This window comes from Mobula hypostoma, assembly GCF_963921235.1.
Source record: "Mobula hypostoma chromosome Y unlocalized genomic scaffold, sMobHyp1.1 SUPER_Y_unloc_2, whole genome shotgun sequence".
NCBI lineage: Eukaryota > Metazoa > Chordata > Chondrichthyes > Myliobatiformes > Myliobatidae > Mobula > Mobula hypostoma.
In genome coordinates this window covers 453,012-474,211 of record NW_026948172.1, presented here as the reverse complement: position 1 = coordinate 474,211, position 21,200 = coordinate 453,012, and the positions used below count along the sequence as shown (strand labels likewise).

General features: G+C 42.8%; 1 protein-coding gene across 1 annotated transcript in view; it reads right to left on the bottom strand.

Moving 5' to 3' along the window:
* Nucleotides 1-14,150: 14,150 nt before the first annotated feature.
* Nucleotides 14,151-21,200, bottom strand: part of LOC134341432 (importin subunit beta-1-like) — a gene marked incomplete at its 3' end in the record, with an annotated part of 85,285 nt that continues 78,235 nt past the window's right edge. The window contains exons 19-21 of the mRNA XM_063039285.1: nucleotides 18,993-19,098; nucleotides 18,794-18,908; nucleotides 14,151-14,312 (exon numbers count right to left, since the gene is read on the bottom strand). Of these exons, the coding sequence (XP_062895355.1) occupies nucleotides 14,151-14,312; nucleotides 18,794-18,908; nucleotides 18,993-19,098 (383 nt within the window). The remainder of the gene's footprint in view (nucleotides 14,313-18,793; nucleotides 18,909-18,992; nucleotides 19,099-21,200) is intronic.

Sequence of the window (21,200 nt, the reverse complement as noted above, 5' to 3'; positions counted from 1 at the left end):
GAGACAGGGTACAGATTGACAGTGACAGAGACGGGGCACAGACTGACATTCACGGAACTCGGTGCAGACTGACAGTGACAGAACTGGGCATAGACTGACAGTGACACAGACAGGGCACAGACTGACAGTGACAGTGACAGGGCATAGACTGTCAGTGAGGGAGACAGGACACAGACTGACAGTGAAAGTGACCGTGTGCAGACTGACAGTGACAGATACAGGGCACAGACTGACAGTGACAGATACAGGGCACAGACTGACATTCACAGAACTGGGCACAGACTGACAGTGACAGATACAGGGCACAGACTGACATTCACCTAACTGGGCACAGAGTGACTGTGACAAGAGACAGTATGCCGACTGACAGTGACAGATACAGTATGCCGACTGACAGTGACAGAGACAGGGCACAGAGTGACAGTGACAGAGACAAGGCACAGACTGACAGTGACAGAGACAGGGCACAGATTGACAATGACAGGGACAGGGACAGACTGACATTGACAGAGACTGGGCACTGATAAACAGAGAGAGAAACAAGGGCACAGACTGACAGTGACACAGACAGGGTACAGACTAACAGTGACAGAGACATGGCACAGACAGACAGTGATACAGACATGGCAAAGACTGACAGTGACAGATACAAGGCACAGACTGACAGTGAGAGAGACAGGGGACAGACTGGCAGTGACAGAGACAGGGCACAGACTGACAGAGACAGAGACAGGGCACAGATTGACAATGACAGAGACAGGGCACAGGCTATCATTGATAGAGACAGGGCACAGTCTATCCCAGATACAAGGGCACAGTCTGACAGTGACAGAGACAGGGCACCGACTGACAGTGACAGAGACAGGACACAGATTGACAGTGATAGATAAAGCCACAGACTGTCAGTGACAGAGACAGGGCAGAGATTGACAGTGACAGAAACAGGGCACAGACTGACATTGATAGAGACAAGGCACAGACTGATAGTGACAGACACAGTGGACAGACTGACAGTGACAGAGACAGGGCACAGATTGACAGTGATAGATAAAGCCACAGACTGTCAGTGACAGAGACAGTGCAGAGATTGACAGTGACGGAGACAGGGCACAGACTGTCAGTGACAGAGCGCGGGTACAGAATGGCCGTGACTTCACAGACTGTCTTTTGCAGATTCAGGTGATAAGCTGATAGTTGCAGAAAGTGGGCTCAGTCGGTCACTGACAGAGACAGGGCAGCAATTGACAGTGACATAGACAGGGCACAGACTGATAGTGACAGAGGCAGGGCACAGACTGACAGCGACAAGAGACAGGGCACAGACTGACAGTGTCAGAAACAGGGCACAGATTGACAGTGACAGAGACAGGGCACAGATTGACAGTGATAGATAAAGCCACAGACTGTCAGTGACAGAGACAGGGCAGAGATTGACAGTGACGGAGAAAGGGCACAGACTGACATTGATAGAGACAAGGCACAGACTGATAGTGTCAGAGGCAGGCCACAGACTGACAGTGACAGAGACTGGGTACAGACTGACTGTGACAGAGACAGGGTACAGATTGACAGTGACAGAGACGGGGCATTGACTGACAGTGATAGATAAAGCCACAGACTGACAATGACCGAGACAGGGCACAGTTTGATAGAGACAGAAACAGGGCATAGACTGACAGTGATAGATAAAGCCACAGACTGACAGTGACAGAGGCAGGGCACAGACTGACAGTGATAGAGACAGGGCACAGACTATCCCAGATACAAATGCACAGACTGACAGTGACAGAGACAGGGCAGAGATTGACAATGACGGAGACAGGGCACAGACTGACAGTGACAGAGACAGGGCACAGACTGACAGTGACCCAGACAGGCACAGACTGACAGTGACAGAGACAAGGCACAGACTGATAGTGGTGGAACTGCGCAAAGACTGACAGTGACAGAGACAGGGCACAGACTGATAGTGACGCAACTGGGCACAGACGGACAGTGACAGAGACAGGGCACAGACTGTCAGTGACAGAGCGCGGGCACAGAATGGCCGTGACTTCACAGACTGTCTTTTGCAGATTCAGGTCATAAGCTGATAGTTGCAGAAAGTGGGCACAGTCTGTCACTGACAGAGACAGGGCAGCAATTGACAGTGACATAGACAGGGCACAGACTGATAGTGACAGAGGCAGGGCACAGACTGACAGCGACAAGAGACAGGGCACAGATTGACAGTGACAGAGACAGGGCACAGATTGACAGTGATAGATAAAGCCACAGACTGTCAGTGACAGAGACAGGGCAGAGATTGACAGTGACGGAGACAGGGCACAGACTGACATTGATAGAGACAAGGCACAGACTGATAGTGTCAGAGGCAGGGCACAGACTGACGGTGACAGAGACTGGGTACAGACTGACTGTGACAGAGACAGGGTACAGATTGACAGTGACAGAGACGGGGCACAGACTGACATTCACGGAACTCGGTACAGACTGACAGTGACAGAACTGGGCATAGACTGACAGTGACACAGACAGGGCACAGACTGACAGTGACAGTGACAGGGCATAGACTGTCAGTGAGGGAGACAGGACACAGACTGACAGTGAAAGTGACCGTGTGCAGACTGACAGTGACAGATACAGGGCACAGACTGACAGTGACAGATACAGGGCACAGACTGACATTCACAGAACTGGGCACAGACTGACAGTGACAGATACAGGGCACAGACTGACATTCACCTAACTGGGCACAGAGTGACTGTGACAAGAGACAGTATGCCGACTGACAGTGACAGATACAGTATGCCGACTGACAGTGACAGAGACAAGGCACAGACTGACAGTGACAGAGACAGGGCACAGATTGACAGTAACAGAGACAGGGTGCAATCTGACAGTGACAGAGACAGGGCACAGACTGTCAGTGAGAGAGACAGGGCACAGACTGACAGTGATAGTGACAGGGTACAGACTGACAGGTACAGAGACTGTGTACAGACTGACAGTGATAGAGACAGGGCACAGATTGACAGTGACAGAGACTGGGTACAGTCTGACTGTGAGACAGACAGGGCACAGACTGACAGTGACAGAGACAAGGCACAGACTGACAGTGAAAGAGACAGTTCACAGACTGACAGTGACAGGGACAGGGTACAGACTGACAGTGATAGAGACAGAGCACAGACTGACAGTGACAGAGACAGGGCACAGACTGGCAGTGACAGAGACAGTGTGCAGACTGACAGTGACAGAGACAGTGGGGAGACTGACAGTGACAGAGATAGGGCACAGACTGACAGAGAGAGAGATGCGGTTGAGACTTACTGTGATAGAAATCAGGCATAGATTGAGTGTAATAAAGAGCACAGGACTGCGGCCATACTTCATTTGAAGTCTGAATAGAATTCGTATGTCAAAAAATACATTCAAAAACTTCTATGTATGTACCGTCGAGAGTATTCTGACAGGCTGTATTACTGTCTGTTATGGAGGGGCTACTGCACAGGACCGATAAAAGCAGCAGAGGGCTGTAAATCCAGTCGTCTCAATCTTGGGTACTAGGCTACAAGGTACCCAGGGCATCTTCAGGGAGCAGTGTCTCAGAAAGGCATTGTCCATTATTAAGGATCCCCAGCACCAAGGGCATGCCCTTTCTCGCTGTTACCATCAGGGAGGAGGTACAGGAGCCTGATGGCACACACTCAACGATTCAGGAACAGCTTCTTCCCCTCTGCATCCAATTCCTGAATGGACATTGAACCCTCGGATGCTACTTAATTTTAATCTATTCAATATACAATAACTGAAATACAATTACTTATTTGTTTCTTTATTATGTAGTGCATTGAACTGTTGCTGCTAAGGCAACAAACTTTATGACACATGCCTGATTTTGGTTCTGATTCTGACCAAGTATAGGAATACATACAGAAGATAGAAATGGAAAAAATGAACCATAATTGGAAAGACATTTATTCTATTATCAAGAGAGCATCAGTGTAGACAGCCTTGTAGGGAAACACCAAGGTTCAGTAATGGAAAACCCTATAACTTTCCCAGCTCTTCCTAGTAGGCCTACAGTGTTACTCTTAGTTCCATCTGGAATAATCATTTGTGCCCAGGTTTGCAGTTGATGGATGCAATGCCTGGTGGAGGGGCTGGTGGTGTTGAGAAAGTAACACACATCAAAGTTGCTGGTGAACGCAGCAGGCCAGGCAGCATCTCTAGGAAGAGGTACAGTCAACATTTTGGGTCAAAACCCTTTGTCAGGACTCCATCGACTTCATCCTGACGAAGGGTCGAAAGCCCGAAATGCCTGCTGCATTCACCAGCAACTTTGATGTGTGTTGCTTGAATTTCCAGCATTTGCAGATTTCCTCGTGTTTACATTGAGAAAGTAGTGAATCTGCAGAGGGACAGATTAGGATAATGCTCAAAAAAGTGACAGATGGAATATTGTACAGGGAAATATATAGTCAAGCACTTTGACAGAAGGAATAAACATGCAGATTATTTTTCCAAGTGGGGAACAAGTTCATAAAGAAGAGGTGTAAAGGTACTTAGGAGTCCTTGTGCAGGATTACCTCAAAGTTGTACAGGCTAATTAGTAAGTTCAAAGGTTACAGGAGGAAGGCACAAGAATAGGGTTGCAATGGATAATAAATTGGCCATGATGGAATGGCAGAGTAGACTTGCTGGGTTTAGTGGCCTAACTCTGCTTCTGCATTTTATGGTCTTACATGAAGATAATGCTGTCTACCAGTCAAAAGATATTTCCATTTCTCTGGACACAGGAAGTCTGACACAAGTCTCAGCAACCATATCTCATCTTTCAGCAAAGACGTTTTTCACCTTCCAAACTCTTTAAAACCTGCTTTTCCTTAAACTGTTTTATATAACATAATATTGTTTTTAAATCATTGAAAATTCAAAGTTTGGAGTAAATTTAAATCAAAGAACATATAAGTCACCATATACTACTCTGAGATTCATTTTCATTTGGGTATCCACAGCAAATACAAAGAAATTCGATAGAATCAAAGAATAGGCATTGGAGAAGCAAGAGAGTGGTAGTAGATGATTGCCTCTCTGGAGGCCTGTGACTAAGTAGCGTGTGCAGGGATTGGTGCTACGTCCTTTGTTGTTTGTCATCTAAGTCAATGGTCTGGATGATAAAGTGGTTGACTGGATCAGGAAATTTGCAGATGACATCAAGATTAGAGGTAGTGTGAACAGTGAGGAAGACTATCGTGGCTTGCAGCAGAATCTGGACCAGCTGGGAAAATTGTCTGAAAAACACCAGGTGGAAATTAATACAGTCATGCAAGGTGTTGCACTTCGATAGGACTATTCAGGATAGGTCTTAGACAGTGAATGGTAGGGCACTGAGAAGCGTGGTAGGATAAAGGGATCTGGGAATTTAGGTCTATAACTCATTGAAATTGGCATCACAGGTAGATAGGTTCATAAAGAAAACTTTTGACACATTGGCCTTCATAAATTGAAGTATTAAGTACAGGAGGTGGGATGTTATGTTGAAGTTGTATAAGGCATGTTGAGATCTAATTTAGAGAATTGTGTGTAGTTTTGGTCACATAACTGCAGGAAAGATATAAATGAGATTGAAAGAATATAATGAAAATCTACAAGGATTTTGCCGGTTCTGGAGATCTTGATGTAAAATGTAAGATTGAATAGACTAGGATTTTATTCCATAGAAAGAAAAGATTGAGATGAGATTTAATAGAGGTATGGAGGAGGGCTCTAGGTAGAGGTGATACATAGTTGAGAAGATATAGAGGTCAAAGTTGAGAGTAGAAAGAGGAGAGGAAAAGTAAATTATTGCAAAGAGAAATTGATGCTCATATCTTCAGGTTAAATGTTAACTACACAGAATAAAAGGTGATGTTCTTCCACCCTGAAAGTGTCACATCATGGCAGATGAGGATTTCAGAATGTCAGAACGGGGGCACGATGGGAACACGAGATTCCGAATTTGTCCATTGGGATTTTTTTCACTTTTGGCATATATAGCAGAGGTGTATGATCAGCAGTCCTCCGATGAGCATTGGGTCTCACCAATGTAAGGGAGACTGCATTGGGAGCACCAGTACAATAAGTATCCTCAAAAGGTTCACAGGTGAAATGTTGCCTCACCAGGAAGGACTGTTTGGCATCCTGAATGGTGGGGAAGGAGATTGTGATTGAGTGGGTATAGCATTTCTTTCACTTGCAGGTTTATGTGTCAGGAGGGAGATTAGTGGAGAGGAGACAAATGGACAAATGAATCACATTAACAGGAAACCCTGTGGAAAGCAGAGCATGGGGGAAGTAAATTCATGTTTGGTGATGTGATCCTGTTTAAGATAGTGAGAAATTGCAGATAATGTTTTCGATGTGGACACTCAATGGGAAACAGGTGAGGGCAAGAGGAATACTATCCCTGTTAAGGTGGTCGAAGACAGGCAAGCTGGATGTCTAGGAAATGGAGGTAATGAGGTTGAGGGAAGCATCTCTGGTGGTAGAAGGAAACCCCCCATTCTTTGAAGAAGGAAGACATCTCTGATACTCTGGAGAGGGAAGCGTCATCTTGGGAAGAGATGTGATGAAGACAAAGGGACTAGGAAAAAGGAATAGCATTTTTACGGGTCACATTGTGGAAGAGGCATGATGAAGATTGCCATGGGAATCAGTAAGTTTATAAAATATGTCAGTTGAGTTTGTTTCTGGACATAGAAACAGATCAAGGATGGGGAGAGAGGTGTTAGAGATACACCTAGTGATTTTATGGCTAAAAGGTATTAAAAGTAGTGATGTAGAGTCCTTGGGTTCAATCTCCATTCAGAAATCTCATGGCAGAAAGGAAGCTTTTCCTGAAATATTCAGGCACCTGTAACTCTTCCCTGATGATAGCAAGGCAAAAAGGGCAAGGCAAATACCCTGGATGATGCAGGTCCTTAATGAAGGATGTCGCCGTTCAAAATCAATTTGTTGGTCTTCCTGACATCGAGTGTAATGTCAATGTTGTAAGGTTGAATAGAAGGGAGGAAAGGGACTTGTTCTGCTGGGGATTGTGGCATACTATGTTGACACCAGAATGTGTGGGGACATTTGTAGAGGCTCCCTCAGCACACGCCTAGGTTATATTAAAGAAAATGATACATTTCCACAGACATGTAATAAATAAGTCCAAACCTGAATCTAGCAACCAGGAAGCACAGGAGCATGAAGATCCATAGAATCAGATTAAGTAAAAGCTACATTCCTACAACCATCAGGTTCTTGAACTGCCCTTGCAGAACTCCTGAAGAACCTTGGCTTTACATGTCAACTGTTTATTCACCACCACAGATATTGCCCTCCTGCTGAGTTCCTGCAGCATTTTTTGGGTGTTGCTCTGGATTTCCAGCATCTGTAGATCTCTTGTGTTATGATTTTCTGCACAAATGCAATCTTAATTCAATGAAAATGAAACAACCCATTCCACTACGATGAACCTCTTTTGTTTTGCATTAGTGTGCTGTATTTTGCACTTTCCTTCTCTTCACTGTTCTGCTTAATGAAATTATCTAGCAGGTCATTGTTGTATCCAACTGCTAAAAAAGAACATAATAAGGAATCTACCCGGATGGACAAACCAGCATTGACCTAGGCACAGGAAATGACAAGGGCAAAACCAACTCTGCTGACCCTGCCAAGTCCTCTTTACTATCGTCTACTAGACTGAGACTACAGGTGGTGAGAGCCAAAAAGAGGAAAAATACATTCTCATTCTCACCAACCTGCCTGCCATGGAAGCATGATAGGATTGATAGAAGTGACCAACACACAGTATCCGTGGAGACTAAATCCCGTCTCCACATTGAGGAAACCCTCCATCGGGTTGTGTGGCACCACCACCATGCTAAATGGGATAGACTTTGAACAAGCAACGCACATCAAGGTTGCTTGAATTTCCAGCATCTGCAGAATTCCTGTTTGTTGTTTGTAGACTTCAAACAGATCTAGCAGCCCAAATCTGGGTAGCTGTGAGGCGCTGTGGGCCATCAGCAGCAGCAGAACTGTACTCAACTACAATCTGTAACCTCATGGCCCAGAATATCCCCCACTGTAACATTACCACCAGGCCAGGGGATCAACCCTGGTTCAATGAAGGGTGAAGGAGGTCATGCCGAGAACAACACCAGGCAAGCCTCAATATGAGGTGTCACCCCGGTGAAGCCACAATACAGGATTATTTGCATGCCAAACACCATAAGCAGCAAGTAATAGACAAAGCTTAGTGGTCCCACAACCAACTGATCAGATCTAAGCCCAGTAGTCCTACTACATCCAGCCATGAATGGTGGTGGACAATCAAACAATTCACTGGATTAGGAGGCTCCACAAGTATCCCCATCCCCAATGATAGAGAAGCCCAGCACATCTGTGGAAAAGATAAGGCTGAGGCATTTTAAACAATCGTCAGTCAGAAGTGGCAAGTAGATGATCCAGTTCGGCCTTCTCCCCAGCAACCCAGATGTCAGTATGCAGCGAACATGATTCACTCCACATGACATGAATGTACTTCGATAATAAACTTGCTCTTAACCCTAATTAGCAATCACCCCCGCATGATGAGACAACCTACAGAGAAGTCATCACCCTGACACACTGGTATCAAACATTACCGAGGACCTCACGTGGTCAGTACACACCAGCTGAGGTGAAAAAGGCACACGATGGCCCTTTCACTTCAGACGTTTGAAGTAGTTTGGTGTGGCCCCCAAATCCTAAGAACTTTCTACAGGGGCACAATTGAGAGCATCCTGACTGGCTGCACCACTGCCTGGTATGGGAACTGTACTTCCCTCAATCGCAGGACTCTGCAGAGAGTGGTGTGGGCAGCCCACCGCATCTGTACATGTGAACCTCCCATGATTCAAGATATTTACAAGGACAGATGCGTAATAAGGGCTGAAAGGATCATTGGGGACCCGAGTCACCCCAACCACAAACTGTTCCAGCTGCTACCATCCAGGAAACAGTACCGCAGCATAAAAGCCAGAACCAAGAGTCTCCGGGACAGCTTCTTCCACCAGGCCATCAAACTGATGAACTCAAGCTGATAGAATTGTATTTCTGTTATATTGATTACCCTGTTGTACATAATATTTATTATAAATTACTATAAAACAGGAACACCTTTTTCCTTTATTAGTGACAGCGAGCGAGCCTGTGGTATGTTGAATTACAGGTGAACAATTAGTTTTTGGGGTACTGCAGGTCTGTTTGCTGCACATTTGAGTGCTGGGGGGGTGGTGCTGATGCATTTTTTGCTGGTGGGGAGGGGGGCCATTATTGCTTTGCTGCTGATGTGTGGGGGGGGTGACTTTGGGGTTCTAACATTTAACTGTCATTCATTCTTTGGGGCACTCCTCTGTTTTCATGGATGGTTGGGAAGAAAAAGCATTTCAGGATGTATATTGTACTTTAAATGTACCTTTCAAATTGCACATTTGAATGGAGACATAAAGATTTTTACTCCTCATGAATATGAAGGATAGAAGTAATAGTCAATTCAATTCAAATCCACCCAAAAATCCCAGTGATGAATTGCAATCCATATAGGATTTATTTCTTGCAGAGAGGTAATCACTAAGTACACACTCAAGAGACTAAGTACCATCTCCAAAGCAAATTGCCCTTCATCAAAACATGCACAAATATATTTTGCATATGAGAAATATACAATATACTCATGAGCATTGCAGTATTTTATAAAGCATAGGTCAGAACAGTTTTGGGCCCCTTAGCTAAGGATGTGATGCACTGGATTCCAGAGTAGGTTCACAAGAATGGTTTCAGGAAGTTACCATAAGGAGCATCTAAATCTGCATTTGATGTTTAGAATGAGTGGAGAGAATGGATGTCATTGAAACATCAAATATTGAATAGCCTGGAGAGGATAATTCTATGGTAAGGCACAGCCTCAGAATACAAAGACATGCTTTGGAAAAAAGATGAAGATTTCCTTTAGAGGCTGGTGAACTTGTAGAATCCATTGCCACAACTGGCCTTTGGATATATTTAAAGCAGCAGAATGGGGTTGAGATAATAAATCAGCCTGGATGGAATGGTGCAGCAGACTCCATGAGCTGATCTGCTGCTGTGTCTTGGGTAATTCATTGCTCTTTAATACAATTACAGTTATACAGCAACTAATATAATATTAAGATTTAAACCATACATATTCATATTAATTAATGTGAATGCATTCATGAAAGATGCATATGAACCCAGTAATTCTTAGATGTTTTTCTATAGATAATAAAAATTTAGAATTTCAACAAGAAAACAAATATCACATTAATAATGACACAGTTATTTACTATTTCTCGGTGTACTTTATTATCCTGTTTTCTACAGCTGAAAGCCCACAGGACAGCAACAGGTAGCACAGAGGAATGATCAGAATTCCCCATCAGTTCGATCTCCAAAGTACAAAATGAAGGTATGAAAATGCCTAGACCTTTCCCAGTATGCAATTATTAACTGGATAAAACACCCTTTTGCCAGTGTAAATATCCAGTGCCTCTCTTCTCAGCCTACATTGAAATTGTACAAATAACTCCATTGACCTCTGACACTAAGGCACATATCCAAAACCCTGTTTCAGTCGGATTACATTATTGTGTGGAACAAGTACTTACTTCCATGATCATGTAATGTAAAACTTAAGTACAAGTTGTGCTGGGTAATGTTTTGACAGTTTAAATTCAGACTTTGTTGGAAAAAAAAATGCCGCTTTGTTTACATGTGTGCTGTTTAATTAATGTCTGATACCAAGTGCAGTGAAAAACTTATTTGATGTTCCTATTCAAATATAAGCAAAATAAATCACCAAGCAATTTGAATGGCATTTGACGTGCCCACTTTCAATATAAAATTTGATTTGTTTTGCCTCCAAGCTCTTCAGAAATCCAAAGTATAACCTGAATAAAATTATAATATCTTTGGCACTCATGTATTTTCAGGTGCTACAGTACAAATTGAGGGGAAGAATTTCCAAAGCACTATCCAGCAGATCAGGGTGTCATGTATTTCCATTTTGATTTCTTTTATTTTTCAAACCCTTCTGCATCATTTACACCTTTCAGTTTTAGTTCTTTCTACACAAGGGAAAGGAAGTCTTTTTCCCTGCCTTTAAAAGATAGTACCCTTCATGATGTGTGAAGAAAAAGTGACAGGGCTTCAGCCTGTCTGCAGCCAGATAGCCATCAATTTAAAAAAGCACATCTGGTTGACAAAGATAGTGAAAGGGGGGGACAAGACACACAGGGTTTATCATTGCCATCAATATCACACCAAGGCTATATCAAATTATTTGTCCCCAACCACCACCATTTGCTTGACCACAATCCCTTCGTTAGCCTACATTCACTGAATTTAGAAGTATGGAAAAAGAATATCCATACACACCATTTATTTATCTATCCCAGCCTTCTCGTAGAATGCAGTGCATGTATTTTGTTTCCCCAAAGCAAAATGGCAGTAACACTGCTAAAAATAAGCTACCTTTTCTAAAGGTCTATACAAGTCTGTTGTATTTTAGAGAAACTATATTGGATATTTTCAAAATAGTTGGAATAAGTTAAATGGCATGATGTGTGAATCTAGGATTCAAGGGTTTACAATATAGCCAATGCAAGCTACTTAGAGAGGGGATACCATCTCCTTAAACTAGGCTGAAGTCTAGTTGGGAGCTTCGCAGAAGGAAGCTCTGAGCATTCATCAGTGTTTCCCGAGAGGAATTCTCATTCAATTCATTGTGCTGCTTCAGTAGACTGAACTCTTTAATATAAATGCTAACCACTTTAAGTAAACTGTAATCTTAAATAGAGAAAGTGTATGTCTTTTCACTCACACACTCATCTCTGATCAAGAACCTCAACTTCGTAATTCATGCACCAATTTCCATATAGTATGATTACATCAGCCAGGCTGAATATCAGATTTTCCTTCTCGTTCTTGTTGCAGGTTACGTTGGCCTTTGTTGCGGCGTTCAATCCTGGATACTGCTGGATCAGGTGGTGTGATGCAAACCTCATTCACTCATTCACACATTTTCAAACATTCAACATCCTTGCACACTCAATTCTGTTCCAAAGATTTGAGAATTCCAGTGGAGTCTCAGGTGTTTTCCTTATCCCAGCATTATAACAAATCTGTAATATAAAAAGTCATCAAGACCTATTGATAGATATGCAACCACCCAACTTATTTTTAAAGTGATTTACTTAAAATGAAGCTTTCCCCCGGTGGATAGCAATTTCCAAATAATTATAGAAAACTTCAACAGTTACTCAGCCGATCGAAGTGTAAACTAAGATCTCAAAACTACTTTGCCATTTTGCATGCATCTTCAATCCACCCTCCTCCCATGGCATCCATATATACACAACTTTCACTGACCATTCAAACCAGAACCTCAGTGGATTACTTTCCACTGATTATAATATAATTTTTAGTATTCTTTTAATGCATTGAACTTTACTGGCGATGCAAAACAACAAATTTCACATACGTGATAATAAACCTAATTCTGATTATTCATAGAAATAATCTATTTTCTGCATTTTACACTTATGATCACAGTTCATTCTGTACTCTAGCAACATCATTCAGATTAAAAATATGAACTATTTTCTTAAAACAATTCCAAAATACTACTGTGGCCAGAAAGTTCTAATTAGCATTCCTCCCCACCACCATACTCTGATAGAAAGGCTCTTCACTAGTGAGAAAATTTTCCTGTTACAATAGATATTTAATGGCTAGGTTTCAGTTCACCCACACAATATTCGAATTTGTGTAATTCAATGGACGTCTTCCTTCCAATCTTCACTTTCCTTTTCTAATAAACTATTTCTAATTAAATTATTAAATTTGCTACTGCAAAGTTAACAAATGTCATGACATCTGCTGGCAATATTACACCTGATTCTGATTTTAATTCCATAATGACTTCTTTGATTTATCAACAATCTCAGATTTCTTTTCATATGAAACCTTCCAAAACATACCCATGGAAAATCTACAAGTGCTTCTTTCCTCTTGAAAGCTACATTCTTGAGTTAACCTTGTTCTTCTCATCCACACAACGCACATCTGAGTTCAGTTTGAGAATTAAAATTGCATTCATTCATTTGTTATGTGCTGTGTCGTATGACAAAGGTGATCATGGGGTTTCCATATTCTTAGCAAATACCTCTGAAGTGGTTTGCTGTTGCCTTCTTCTGGGCAGTGCCTTTTACTAGATGGCTGACCCCAGCCATTATCAATACCCTTCAGAGATTGTCTGCCTGGCGTCAATCATCAGATAACCAGGACATGTGATATGCTTGTACACCTGATCAAGGGTGAGGGATGGCTGGCTAAGTAGGTACTACATCTTGCCCAAGGGTGACCTGCAGGCTGGTGGAGAAAGCGGTGCCTTACATCTTCTTTTGCAGAGACGTATCTTCATACCACCATTCCAAAAAATGGATACTTGTAGAAATTTAGGTATTGTCCATTTCACAAGAAAACCATTTTTAAATTACTTAATTTTTGATTTACATTTGAGTAATTAATCCATGGTGTAGCAAATCTCTTAAAAGCTGTAACTTCCTATCATGTACTGTTCTGAAGAAATTGATTTCATTGGGAAGTTTAAAAGTTATGTACAACAGCTCTGCTAAAACTGCAGACACCCAAACTACCTAAAATGGATGGCTGAGGGGAAAAAAATAAACACAAGCCTCAAAGATTTTCCATCTACGAATTTCCCTTGAAGCCCAATTTATGGAAACACCTTATCCTGCTGACAATTTAACCAGTCTTGTATTCAACACATTGAAGTATGAAACAGAATACTCTATGTAGGCTAAGTTCCAAATATACATGTATCTTGTCTTCACATCTTTGAAAAAAGAAATGTACACTGTGGAGCTTTTTAGCAGTGCTTGTATTTCTAGTCACCACACCATGTTTGAATGAAGTGTTACTTACCATTATTTACAATAAAGAACACAAAAAAAACTGAGAAAAGCTCTACATTTTATCATACCTATTTCAATTGGTTAGAGGTGCTCAAAAAAATAACATTCTTCACAGCTTACCAAGCTTGATTTTTCAGTTTTCGAAGCTCTTTTGTAGCCCACGTAGCCAAAGTTTTAGTTTTGTTTGTTTTCGATCGTCTTCCTTCAGTCAAAAGTTCATGAATCATTGGCCTAGCTTCAACTAGTTTCAGTACATCCTTCCCAAACGCTGTACATAAGTCTCTAAAAAAGTTTGTAGAAATTAATGTATAAATCTCCAATGATACAGTTAAAAAAAACTAAAGCAATTTTCTCTGGACATGTTCTGACCCCCTCCAGAACATTATGACAGTCTTACAAAATGTGTATAAACTCCTAAGGACATAGGTAGGTATCCGTACTCAATCTCTCTAGCACAGTTCCTCCTCAACTTGGAGTAAGTGAATCATGAACTCAATCTCTGTATTCCAGCTCCCAACCCCAAGGTTGGGGAAATTGTGAACTTAGTCTCTGTTCCTGTTCCCCACCTCCAGAAATTGGAAAATCAAGAAATAGACAATAGACAATAGGTGCAGATGTAGACCGTTCGGCCCTTCGAGCCTGCACCGCCATTCTGAGATCATGGCTGATCATATACTATCAATACCCGGTTCCTGCCTTGTCCCCATAACCCTTGATTCCCCTATCCATAACATACCTATCTAGCTCCTTCTTGAAAGCATCCAGAGAATTGGCCTCCACTGCCTTCTGAGGCAGCGCGTTCCACACCTCCACAGCTCTCTGGGAGAAGAAGTTCCTCCTCAACTCTGTCCTAAATGACTACCCCTTATTCTTAAACCATGCCCTCTGGTACTGGACTCTCCCAGCATCTGGAACATATTTCCTGCCTCTAGCGTGTCCAATCCCTTAACAATCTTATATGTCTCAATCAGATCCCCCCTCAGTCTCCTTAATTCCAGCGTGTACAAGCCCAGTCTCTCTAACCTCTCTGCGTAAGACAGTCCGGACATCCCAGGAATTAACCTAGTGAACCTACGCTGCACCTCCTCCACAGCCAGAATGTCCTTCCTTAACCCTGGAGAGCAAAACTGCACACAATACTCCAGGTGTGGTCTCACCAGGGCCCTGTACAAATGCAAAAGGATTTCCTTGCTCTTGTACTCAATTCCCTTTGTAATAAAGGCCAACATTCCATTAGCCTTCTTCACTGCCTGCTGCACTTGCTCATTCACCTTCATAGACTGATGAACAAGTACTCCTAGATCTCTTTGTATTTCACCCTTACCTAACTCCACACCATTCAGATTATAGTCTGCCTTCCTGTTCTTGCTCCCACTTATTCACATTAAACGCCACCTGCCAAGTTTCTGCCCACTCACCCAGCCTATCCAAGTCACCTTGAATTCTCCTAACATCCTCATCACATGTCACACTGCCACCCAGCTTAGTATCATCAGCTAACTTGCTGATGTTATTCACAATGCCTTCCTCTAAATCATTGACGTAAATCGTAAACAGCTGTGGTCCCAATACTGAGCCCTGTGGCACCCCACTAGTCACCACCTGCCATTCCGAGAAACACCCATTCACTGCTACCCTTTGCTTTCTATCTGCCAACCAGTTTTCTATCCATGTCAATATCGTCCCCCCAATGCCATGAGCTCTGATTTTACCCACCAATCTCCTATGTGGTACCTTATCGAATGCCTTCTGAAAGTCAAGGACATCCACTGGATCTCCCGCGTCTATCTTCCTGGTTACACCCTCGGAAAAACTCCAATAGATTAGTCAAGCATGATTTTCCCTTGGTAAATCCATGCTGGCTCAGCCCAATCCTATCACTGCTATCAAGATATGCCACTATTTCATCTTTAATAATGGACTCTAGCATCTTCCCCACTACTGATATTAGGCTAACAGGGCGACAGTTCTCTGTTTTCTCCCTCCCTCCTTTCTTAAAAAGTGGGATAACAATAGCCATTCGCCAATCCTCAGGAACTGATCCTGACTCTAAGGAACATTGGAAAATGATCACCAATGCATCCGCAATTTCCAGAGCCACCTTCCATTAGTACCCTAGGATGCAGACCATCTGGACCTGGGGATTTGTTAGCCTTCAGTCCCAACAGTCTGCTCATCACCGTTTCCTTCCTAATGTCAATCTGTTTCAGTTCCTCTATTACCCTATGTCCTTGGCCCATCCATACATCTGGGAGATTGCTTGTGTCTTCCCTAGTGAAGACAGATCCAAAGTACTTATTAAATTCGTCTGCCATTTCTCTGTTTCCCATAACAATTTCTCCAAATTCATTCTTCAAGGGCCCAACATTGTTCTTAACTATCTTCCTTCTCTTCACATACCTAAAAAAACTTTTGCTATCCTCCTTTATATTCCCAGCTAGCTTGCGTTCATACCTCATTTTTTCTCCCCGTATAGCCTTTTTAGTTGTTCTGTTGTTCCTTAAAAATTTCCCAATCATCCGTCTTCCCACTCACCTTAGCTCTGTTATACTTCTTTTTTAATGCTATGCTATCTCTGACTTCCTTTGTCAAGCACTGTGGCCACTTTTCCCCCTTTGAATCCTTCCTTCTCCGGGGGATGAACTGATTTTGCACCTTGTGCATTATTCCCAAGAATACCTGCCATTGCTGTTCCACTGTGTTCTCTGCTAGGATATCCGACCAGTCAACTTTGGCCAGCTCCTCCCTCATGGCTCCATAGTCTCCTTTGTTCAACTGTAATACTGACACTTCTGATCTGCCCTTATCCCTCTCAACTTGCAGATAAAAACTTATCATATTATGGTCACTACCTCCTAATGGCTCCTTTACTTCAAGATCACTTATCAAATCCTGTTCATTGCACAATACTAAATCCAGAATAGCCTTATCCCTGGTCCGCTCTCGTACAAGCTGCTCCAAAAATGCATCCCGTAGGCACTCTATAAACTCCCTATCCTGGGGTCCAGTACCAACCTGATTTTCCCAGTTCACCTACATGTTGAAATCCCCCATAACTACTGCGACATTTCCTTTGCCACATGCCATTGTTAACTCCCTATTCAACTTGCACCCAATATCCATGCTACTGTTTGGGGGCCTGTAGATAACACCTATCAGGGTCTTTTTGCCCTTACTGTTCCTCAGTTCTATCCACACTGACTCTACCTCTCCTGATTCTATGTCCCCCCTTGCAAGGGACTGAATCTCATTCCTCACCAACAGGGCCACCCCACCCCCTCTGCCCAGCTTTCTGTCCCTTTGATAGCACGTATACCCTTGTACATTCAATTCCCAGGTCTGATCCCCCCGGCAGCCATGTCTCCGTTATCCCAACAAGATCACAGTTACCCATTCGCACCTGAGCTTCAAGCTCATCCGCCGTATTTCTGACACTTCGTGCATTCAGATATAGAATTTTTAACCCACTTCTCCTCTCTCTGTTTAAATCGCTGCCTATTGTGCATAACCCAGCTCCCTGTACTCTCACCAGACCATACGCCCCTTGAATTTTGTTGTCCTTCTTAAATTTACTTACTCTTTCCGCACATTTAACTCCATGCTCCGTCAGACCATCCCCCTGCACATGTATCCTCCTTATCACTCGTTCCGCCTCACCTTTCTCTACTTCACACTTAATATTCCGGAACTGAGTAATCCCCACCTGTCCTTTATACTTCATCTCGCTATCCTCTCTAACATTCTGGATCCCTGCCCCCTGCAAATTTATTTTAACCCACCCCCCCCAAGCAGCACTAGCAAACTTTCCTGCAAGAATGTTAGTACCCCTCCAGTTCAGATGTAAACCGTCCTGTCGGAACAGATCCCACCTTCCCTGGAACAAAGCCCAATTATCTAAAAATCTGAAGCCTTCCCTCCTGCACCATCCTCTCAGCCATGTATTGATCTGTATAATCCTTCTGTTCCTCGCCTCACTCTCACGTGGCACAGGTAGCAATCCTGAGATTGTTACCTTGGAGGTCCCGCCCTTCAGCTTCGCACCTAACTCCCTGAACTCACTACACAGGACCCCCTCACTCTTCCTACCCAGTAGGAACTCAGTTTCTCTATCCCAGTTCCCACACCCAAACATGGAAATCACGAACAATGTCTCTTTATCCCAGTTCCCTACTCCAGAGTTTGTGAATCATGAACTTATTCTTTCTATCTCAGTTACTTAGCCTAAGTCAGGGAGATCATGAATTCAGTCTCCTTATACCAATTCCTTCCTACCCCAGAGTTTGGGTAATTATAAAGTTGGTCTCTCTATCCCAGTTCCCACCTGCAGTGTTGCGGAAATCATGAATCCAGTCTCCCTATCCCAGTTCCTCCCTACTTCCAAAGTTGAGGAAATCATGCACTCAGTCTACTGCAGGTTTTTTTAATATATATATATATATATATTTTATATATACACACATAAACACACACACAGAGATTACTATCTATGTAATCAGGAGCCAGAGAAAGCAGTTAAGATTGGAACAAATAACATCTTTTAAAAGACTGCCAGACAGCTACATGGGTTGGAAAAGTTCATAACATTACTTCCCTAACTTTTAAAGCGATAAGCCACACAGTATAAATGCAATCAGAGTACAAATCTAAAAGTGTGAATAAACTGTAATGTAACTGGAAAGCATACTTGCCATTTACCTACTTCAAGCAATTAATCTAAATCATCAATAGACAACGGGCTTTTAAGTTATACATTATATCCTTACCCTATCAGTCCGGCAGCACAAGCTACAACTCCATCAGTATGATCTTCATCTCGTGCAATGTGATCAATAAAGGAAAGAATGAATTCTACTCTTGGTTGTACCAACATGACGTCAGCTACAAGAAAGAAAACTTGTAAGTTGTAAAGCTAACAACATATTAAGCTAATTTGACGTAATCCTGCTATGCAATTAAACTTACGATGTACATTCTCCTGGTCACCCTTCAGGCCCTGAATAATGCCAGTATACGCCTCCAGACAACCTTCCCTTAGTTCATTCAGGTAATCCACCATATCATAATCTGTCTAAAAAGTAAATTAGAATTTTAACACTCTTGTTCAGAAAGCCATGGCAAAGGTAAAAGTGTTCAAGATTTTCATGCAAGAATCACTCCTGCACATAGTAAGTGAAATAGGAATTGATATGGGAGATGAGGGGAGTAATGAATTAAAAGTATTACATATGAACACACGGAGTATAAGAAATAAAGTGGACGAGCTTGAGGCTCAGTTGGAAATTGGTAAGTATGATGTTGTGGGAATAACAGAGACAGGGCTTCAAGTGGACAGCCCTAGGAAATGAATATTCAAGAGTATACATCCTGTCGAAAGGACAGACTGATGGGCAGAGGGGGTGGGGTGGCTCTGTTGGTGAGGAATGATATTCAGTCCCTTGCGAGGGGGGACATAAAATCAGGAGACGTAGAGTCAGTATGGATAGAACTGAGAAATTCTAAGGGTAGAAAGACCCTAATGGGAGTTATCTACAGGTCCCCAAACAGTAGTCTGGATTAAGGGTGTAAGTTGAATCAAGAGTTAAAATTGGCATGTCACAAAGGTAATGCTACAGCTGTTATGGGGGACTTCAACATGCAGGTAGACTGGAGAAATCAGGTTGGTACTGGACCCCAAGAAAGGGAGTTTGTGGAGTCCCTCCGAGATGGATTCTTAGAACAGCTTGTACTGGAGCCTACCAGAGAGAAGGCAATTCTAGATTTAGTGTTGTGCAATGAACCGGATTTGATCAGGGAACCGAGGTAAAGGAGCCATTAGGAGGTAGTGACCATAATATGATAAGTTTTAATCTACAATTTGAGAGGGAGAAGGGAAACTCGGAAGTGTCAGTACTACAGTTGAACAAAGGGAACTATGGTGCTATGAGGGAGGAGCTGGCCAAAGTTCAATGGAACAATACCCTAGCAGGGATAACAGTGGAACAGCAATGGCAAACGTTTCTGGGAATAATGTAGAAGGTGCAGGGTCAGTTCGTTCCAAAGAGGAAGAAAGATCCTAAGGGGAGTAAGGAGAGGCCGTGGCGTGGCTGACAAGGGAAGTAATGGACAGTATAAAAATGACAGAGAAGAAGTATAACATAGCAAAGACGAATGGGAAGCCAGAGGATTGGGAAACTTTTAAGGAGCAACAGAAGGTAACTAAAAAGGCAATACACGGAGAAAAAATGAGGTACAAAGGTAAACTAGCCAAGAATATAAAGGAGGATAGTAAAAGCTTCTTTAGGTATGTGAAAAGGAAAAAAAATAGTTAAGACCAAAATTGGGCCCTTGAAGACAGAAGCGGGTGAATTTATTATGGGGAACAAGAAAATGGCAGACGAGTTCAACAGGTACTTTGGATCTATCTTCACTAGGGAAGACACAAACAATCTCCCAGATGTAATAGTTGCCAAAAGACCTAGGGTAATGTGTGAACTGAAGGAAATTTATATTAGGCAAGAAATGGTGTTGGATAGGCTGTTGGGTCTGAAGGCTGATAAGTCCCCGGGACCTGATGGTCTGCATCCCAGGGTACTTAAGGAGGTAGCTTTAGAAATTGTGGACGCATTGGTAATCATTTTCCAATGTTCTATAGATTCAGGATCAGTTCCTGTGGATTGGAGGGTGGCTAATGTTGTCCCTCTCTTCAAGAAGGGAGGAAGAGAGAAAACAGGGAATTATAGACCAGTTAGCCTGGTGTCGGTGGTGGGAAAGATGTTGGAGTCAATTATAAAAGATGAAATTACGACACAACTGGATAGCAGTAACAGGATCGGTCCGAGTCAGCATGGATTTACGAAGGGGAAATCGTGCTTGACTAATCTTCTGGAATTTTTTGAGGATGTAACTCTGAAAATGGACAAGGGAGAGCCAGTGGATGTAGTGTACCTGGACTTTCAGAAAGCCTTTGATAAAGTCCCACATAGGAGATTAGTGGGCAAAATTAGGGCACATGGTATTGGGGGCAGAGTACTGACATGGATTGAAAATGGGCTGGCTGACAGAAAACAAAGAGTAGCGATTAACGGGTCCCTTTCAGAATGGCAGGCGGTGACCAGTGGGGTACCGCAGGGTTCAGTGCTGGGACCGCAGCTGTTTACAATATATATTAATGATTTAGATGAGGGAATTAAA